The sequence below is a fragment of the Marmota monax genome, unplaced genomic scaffold (genome assembly GCF_021218885.2).
Source record: "Marmota monax isolate L192 unplaced genomic scaffold, Marmota_monax_Labrador192_F-V1.1 WCK01_AAM20220418_F8-fsc00011, whole genome shotgun sequence".
Classification (NCBI taxonomy): Eukaryota; Metazoa; Chordata; class Mammalia; order Rodentia; family Sciuridae; genus Marmota; species Marmota monax.
The window spans coordinates 9,993,757-10,001,012 of NW_026693082.1; the positions used below are offsets into that span (position 1 = coordinate 9,993,757).

General features: G+C 31.9%; 1 protein-coding gene across 8 annotated transcripts in view; it reads left to right on the plus strand.

Annotated features, from left to right (window-relative positions):
* Positions 1-7,256, plus strand: part of Nbea (neurobeachin) — a 651,894-nt gene that overhangs the window by 325,324 nt on the left and 319,314 nt on the right. For all 8 annotated transcript variants that reach the window (XM_058582531.1, XM_058582532.1, XM_058582533.1 and 5 more), the window contains one exon: positions 7,181-7,245. In XM_058582531.1, coding sequence (XP_058438514.1) covers positions 7,181-7,245 — 65 coding nt within the window. The remainder of the gene's footprint in view (positions 1-7,180; positions 7,246-7,256) is intronic.

The following is a 7,256-nucleotide window of genomic DNA, read 5'->3' on the forward strand; positions in this document are numbered from 1 at the left end:
GAGACAACACCCCAAGCTTTATATTTTTGGTCGTTTTTCAAATTCTCTTTGATTTTTTTTTTTCTTCAGCCAGTATTGAGATCTACAGATTTAAGTGATACCGAAGATTTTGGAGGATTAAATTCAGCTCAACAACAAAAATACATTGATCACATATTGATCAATACTGTTACTTAAAATTTATACATAGATATGTGCTAGTTAATAGGTACAAAGAATTGAAGGAATTATTAGGATAACCCAAACTCTAAGACATGCCAACCTGAATAAACACAAATGCTCTATGTACTTATACTTTAAAATTCACACATTTCTATATTATTTTGATATTGCTTACAATTTTGAGGGTTTTTCACTCCCCACTCAGACTTCAAGGAGATGAATATGTACTTGCTGGAACATAGTATATCACCTACCTGGGAATTAAATATCTTGTACCCAAATTTGAAAAACAAAAACATTAAATTCCCTTCAGAGGAGACAAGTAGACATTTGTGACATTACAGATTTTTAAAAATAATTTTAAAAAATTTTTTAGTTGTCGATGGACCTTTATTTTATTTGCTTATTTAGATGTGCTGCTAGGAATTGAACTCAGTGCCTCACATGTACGAGGCAAGCACTCTACCCCTGAGCTACAACTCCAGCCCCAACCTTACAGATTTTTAATAGTGATTTATATAGTAACAGACATTGACTTGATAAATTAAAATTATGCAAATTGGAAAATATACTTGATGAAAAATTTTGAAAACCTTCGATAATTCAGTCTGGGACTGTAGCTGAGTGGTACAGCACCAGCCTCACATGTGTGAGGCACTGGGTTCAATCCTCTGCCCCACATAAAAATAAAGACATTGTGTCCATCTACAACTATAAAAAATGTTTTTTAAAAAAGTCTTATGCTAAATCCTTATGCTTATACTCTTAGTATTATGTGAAATTTACTTTGATCATTAATTCAGATCAAGACCTGCAAAACTATCCTTATACTCATAGCCATCTCACATAAATGTATAACCCAATAAATGTCTGGTAGAGAAAAAATATGTTTGGCAAGCAATGAACAGAACCTAGCAGAAAAGGGCACAAGGGAATATACTGTTCCTTAAAGTTTATACATAGGGATATTTTTATATTTCCCATCAATGTCACTAAAATTCTTCAAAGTAAATTCTTGTGGCCTTAGTGCTGTAATATAGTCACGGTGGCAATTACATCACTGATTTTATTTGAACTTGTTATCACTAAAGATAAATAAAGCATGGCTTTTCCTTTAAAGATTCAGTACTTAAATCTAATATATAATGCGCACAAAAAAGTATGTAAAGAATAAATGAACATTACAGAGACATAATACAAATTAACTCTCTTGTCTTAAATTCTCATGTTAGAAATAGTAGTATTTCAACTTATGTTATTTTAAAACCCTGTGTGTAAGAACAGGAGTACAGTAATGATCACCTCTGGTATGAACATCTTAAGAGGTCTCCTTACTTACCTCCTGGCCCTATATCTCTGCTAATAATGAGAGATGAATTGTATATTGATTTCTGCCTACCAACAGATTACTAATTAATATTTATTGAATATAAACTTAGTTTTCTCATTCTGTAGCAGGTGCTAAAAATTAAAACTATATGAAGATTTAAAATCACATTGCTCTTCAATTCAAAATACCAACACCAAGGAGTTTACAGTCTTCTGGAAAAGAAGTACAGTGAAGTCTATAACCTTGTCACTTTGGTTTAGATTCCTTCACAAGTAGTAACCAAACTTTATATATGAACAAATAAAGGAAAAATTCATCTACACTTATTACTAATTACTTTTCTCTGAAGAAATAACTTCCCTTATAACTTTTCAGGACATCCCATTTCCTTGTGCCTTCTTCAGGATTTCCATATCACTGTTTATCTGTCATAATTGGTATCTCTTTATTTCTGTTCTTCCTAGAGTCTACTACATATTTAACTTTCTTCATTTTAGGAAATTTGATCATGTCTTTTTCTAAACCGCCTGTCCCATTTTTTACTTTGCTTTTATCACAAACTTTTGGTACTTGTATACTCTAGTTCCTACATCCTCTTCTTCCATTCTCTTAATTTACAAGCCCAGTTCAGTCCACCTTTCCTCTGTTGCATTCCATCCACCAATCCAGAGACTCCTCTGGTGTTGTTGTCATCCCTGACATTGTGACAGGTAGGGAAATTGACAGTGTGACAATATGCAAACAAATGGTGTGATGGATTTCTAATGCTTACATTTAAAAACTCTGAAAAACATTGGGAAGAAAATGAGAAAGTAATCCAGTCTAACCATCACAAAAAGGTTAAAGAAGATATTCTTGGGCAAGAAGACTTCTTCCAGCCTCTCTGACGTGGACTCCTCTTTGGAAGGAAACTTGGAAGGGAGAGCAGTGCTAGAATTTCAGGCATTTTGGGAAAGCAATTGAACTCAGATATGAAGCCCATTAATATCTTTACATTGTCATCAGACAAGTTCAGGAGTTATATTGCCTGCCAATATTATGGCAAAGAAATTATGGAAGAAAAAAAAAAGAATTGCAATGATCTTTTCTTTATTATGTTTTTCGTTTTCTTGTTTTCAAATTTACAAATAGAATTTTGTGTATTTTCTATATAACACATGATGTTTTGAATTATATATACATCATGGAATGAGTAAATGTAGCTAATAAATTCATCACCTGTTATCATTTTTGTGGTGACCACACTTTATATCCACTCTCTTGGCATTTTTTTCAAGAATACAATGTATTAACAAGGAATACAATATATTATTAACTATAGTCATCATGCTGTATAATAGACTGCATGAACTTTCTCTCTTATCTAACTGGAGTTTGTATCTTTTAACCAAAACTCCCCCATTCACCCCACAACCCACACTAGCCACTGGTAACCACCATTCTACTCTCTACTTGTATTTTCACTGTATACATTTTTTAACCATATCATATCACATAACTCTTAAAGCCTAGCCATTAACATACTAAAAAGTAAGGGGCACAACCCCTAATTTTTCAACTATAATATTATCATAATTTTGGAGGGCACGAATGTTTCTTGTGAATATCATTTGTAGCTGCACTATTCATTTTCTTCCTTAAACAACCCTGTTCTCTGGAATTAATTGCCTCTTTGCTATTAGTCAGTTCATTGTTTTTCTGAATCTATCCTTAAAGTTTTACAACCTTTCCAATAGCACCAAAATATACTATAAATACAGTGCACTTCATGCATTCTCTGAGCCTCTGCTCAGCTGTCATCTTGGTACTTACATTCACCCTTATTTAGAGAATTCCCATTGCCTCTCTTCTGTGGTCAGCCCATTGTTTGTTCTTAGAGCTGTGTCTATCTCTTTTTGACATTTTTCCCTGTTAGTAATAGTTAGACTTGGTCACATATGTTTGATTCTTTCCCTTATTTTGAGTTCTGAATAGGTTGGGAGCTTGGGCTTGGTCACATGACTTTGTGGCCACTGAAATGCGGGTCAAGTACTACTTGTGTGCTGAAGCTGCAAGTGCCAGTGCATTGGCATGATTAAAACCACATTTTCTCTTCATCTTGGTTGCCAGCAATGTTCCAGAAAGTGGCTACATTGCCATCTGGCTCCCAGAATAAGATTAATGATGGTAAAGAACAAAACACGGGTAATGTATATAGAAACTGAACATAAAATAAACCTTTGTTTTTTAAGCCCCTGAAATTTGAAGACTGTCACAAATGTAATCTTGTCTGTTCTATTTGACATACTCACTCATTTTGCAGAGCATTTCACAAGTAGGTTCTTGAATGAAAGTGGATGAAGAAAACATTTTTATGTGTGTCTGAAAAAGTGATCATTCTATCTTTATGATTATTTGATAGTTTAGCAGCATACACTTTCTGAGTATTATGCTCTTCATAATTCTGAAGTCATTGCTTTCTTCTGCCTTCCTATTTTGCTGTTGGGAAATCTAGTGTCTGATTCGTGATTCTTTGTATAAACTATCTTTTTTTTTCCTGTTAGCCTTTTTCTTCTCCCTGAGAGTCTATAATTTCCTGTGGAAATTATGTCATATATTCATTTCTGGAAGAGAAATGAAATTTCTCTGATAATTTCCTATCTTCCATATTTCTTATTTATTCTTCCCAAAATTCCTACTCAATTGATGCTAGCAGTTCAAAGGAAGAACCTCCAGTTTCTTAATTTCCTTATCTCTTTTATTTTCTATTGCTGTCTTTTAATTGCATCTGAGTATCCTTTTGTTCTGTTTCCTGGGAGATATTTTCATCTTTTTTTCTAAAGTTGTTTTTTTTTATCAGCAGTATCTTTATGTATCTGAAATTATGTTAATACAGTGATTTCTGTTTCTTTATTATTTCTCATTTTCCCCTTCTCCCCACCCCTACCATCACTATCTTTTTACTGTCATTTGGGTCCGTATCTTTCATGTCAGTTTGCCAACAGGACTCCAGGTAATGACTTTGAAAGTAATATTTGTGATTAAAGGGTCCTTTATCATTTTGTTTTCCTGAACTACTGTATATCTATAGACTGTTTTCTTTTGAATAATGCAATATATCCTGCCTCTGTTTTTAAATTTTGATAGTTATTTTACTCTTTCTTTCAAATGCTATTTTTTGTCTCATATATTGTGGATGCTGCCAAGACTCAGCCTAGGTCTTTTGATCCTCTTATTGTTTATTCTTAGGAGACTTCCATCTTATGCCATGCATTAATTAATATTTCCATGCAAATAATTCCAGGTCCCACATTTATTTTTGATATATCAGCATCCTTCTATATCCAACAAATGTTAACTAAAGACGACAGTGTTTACGATTTTCCCTAAAAATATATCCTTCTCAAGTATTTTCATAATAAAATACCATTCTCCTACTCAAACACACTGAAAACTTAATAACTTACTTCATTCTACTCTTCTATTCCAGCCCTAAATCTAAATTCTTATCTAGTCCTAGCATCTCTTCTTTGTAATGTCTCTTATTTTCCATTTCCCTATTCAAAGTACTATGTTGCATTCCTAGTCTCTTCTTTCTGGAAAGGCTTGTGAAATCAATTGCTATTCTTTCCTCTTGCTCAAAAAAAAAAAAAAATAATTACTCTTCTAAAACACAAATTTATTTTATAAAGTCTTATGTTCATATTCTTTTATTGACTCTCTTATCCTTTAAAGCCCATATCTTAGCTCATATCAAAAGTTGTAAATTATCCTCTCATTGTCTAAATGTAGATTGCAGATATATTAGTTTGATCTCAAAAGAATTTTTAAAACATTTTACTCTGTTTTTAGGCAGGTATTATTTGGAGTGCATTGGAACAATGGGATTTGTACTCTGTGAAACATCATTGAAACTTTTATTCCTTTTAGCAGGTTATGCTGATAGAAGATCCTTTGTATACAAACAATGTCATATAAAAAGCTAGTAGTTTATAAAAATCTATTCTTCCTAGTGGCTTAGTTCTTCTTACATAGAATCAGTTTTCTCTGTGAGTTAGTAACACAATAAATGACAAGTTCTCAAGAAATCTGAAAATTTTGTAGGATCTTGGTTTGCACCAAATATAGTATATATTATGGTCTTATCTAAGAAAATGATGATAGTAAGTCATTATGTTATAGTTTGAAGAAGGAGCCCTCTTTGGTTGTTATCAATAGCAATGACTTGAAAGTTTAAATAAATTCTGTTAAATGGAGTAGCAGTATTGTTATTTGGGTACATTGTAATTAGATGTTTATGGTACTCAGGACCCAGTGACCTTAGACTCTCTCCAGGTTTCCATATCTCTTCCCAAGTTGTTGATTCTCTCTACTTCAGAAATGTAGATTCATAATTTGTTCCTTCTTTAGTTCTTCATACATTTCATTAGAGCAGGAAATATTTATGCATTCAAATGTGTACTTTGGAGGACCACGTTTATTAGGCATATGTGCAAAGACTTAAAAAGGAATGTGATTAGGAGTAAAATGAAGGTTTGACAAGCAGATTGATTTTTGTAAAGCTAAACCCATGGAGAAGACAACAGTGGCCAGCAGTTATTAGTAAATAGAGAACTCCAACATATCTTTTGGGGGCAAACAATTGAACCTGCATCAATGGATATATTTGTATGTATTTTGAAAGTCATCAAATTCACAATTAATGACAGTACACTTTACTGTAAAAAAAAATCATACCCAAAGAAATAAAGAAAATAGATAATGGGGAGAGAAGAATCTATAGATGAGAGAAGTAATAGGAATTTACATATTTATGTAATTAATAGTGATATTGTATGTGTGTGTGTGTGTGTGTGTGTGTTGGGGAACTGGGAGATCAGTTAATTATTCAAAGAAATATAAATTTTAATCAAAAAGCACTTCTTATCAGCTATATTTTATAAAGTTGAAATTATTTGAATAAACAAATAAACAAAAATAGATGTTTAAATCATATTATTTGCCACACGAAGCATAGAAAATTAACAATATGCTTCCCCAATCTAAAACATTATGTAATAATCATTTGTGTTCCTAATGATGACTTTGACCCTGGGAAATTGCCTGATTCACAAATATATTCTAAATTAGCAAAGAGAGAATGCAATACGTTTAATTAATTAAAATTTAATATGAAGTAGATATTTTTATTTCAAATTTTAAAAGTATTTATCACTTTTGTCTATTTGGATGAATTTCAATCATTTGGTACATACATATAATTAAAATGTTTCAATTCCATGCCAATTTAATATAGAGTTTATGTTTCTAATTTTTGTTTTATAATTTTAAAGAAAATCTCTATATTAGAGACTGAAGTTTTCTATCCTGAAAATTTCTAGACGGTTATAGTCATATGAGGTCACTTCTGGTCATTGGACTGTTTCGGAAGGAAGCTTTGTGCTGGGAGCCCGCTGTACCTGCAGTCCCACTTTCCTTCTCTGTCTGCATCAAGCCTAAAATTTTCTGGGAACTTAAAAATATTATTTAAACTATGTAATATAGAACTACATTTTAGAATTTGATTTCTTATAAAATAACATTTGTTAAAATCTTGTAAATACATTCAGAAACAATATAATGTGGACGTATTAATAACATCAATATGTTCCTTAAACCAGGTGATATTTTCATTTACATGGTCATTTTTCTTATATTTGCTCTTTTTAGGAATGGCAGAATTCTATTCAGAAGAATGCAGGACTTGCATTTATTGAACTCATCAATGAAGGAAGGTAATTAATTT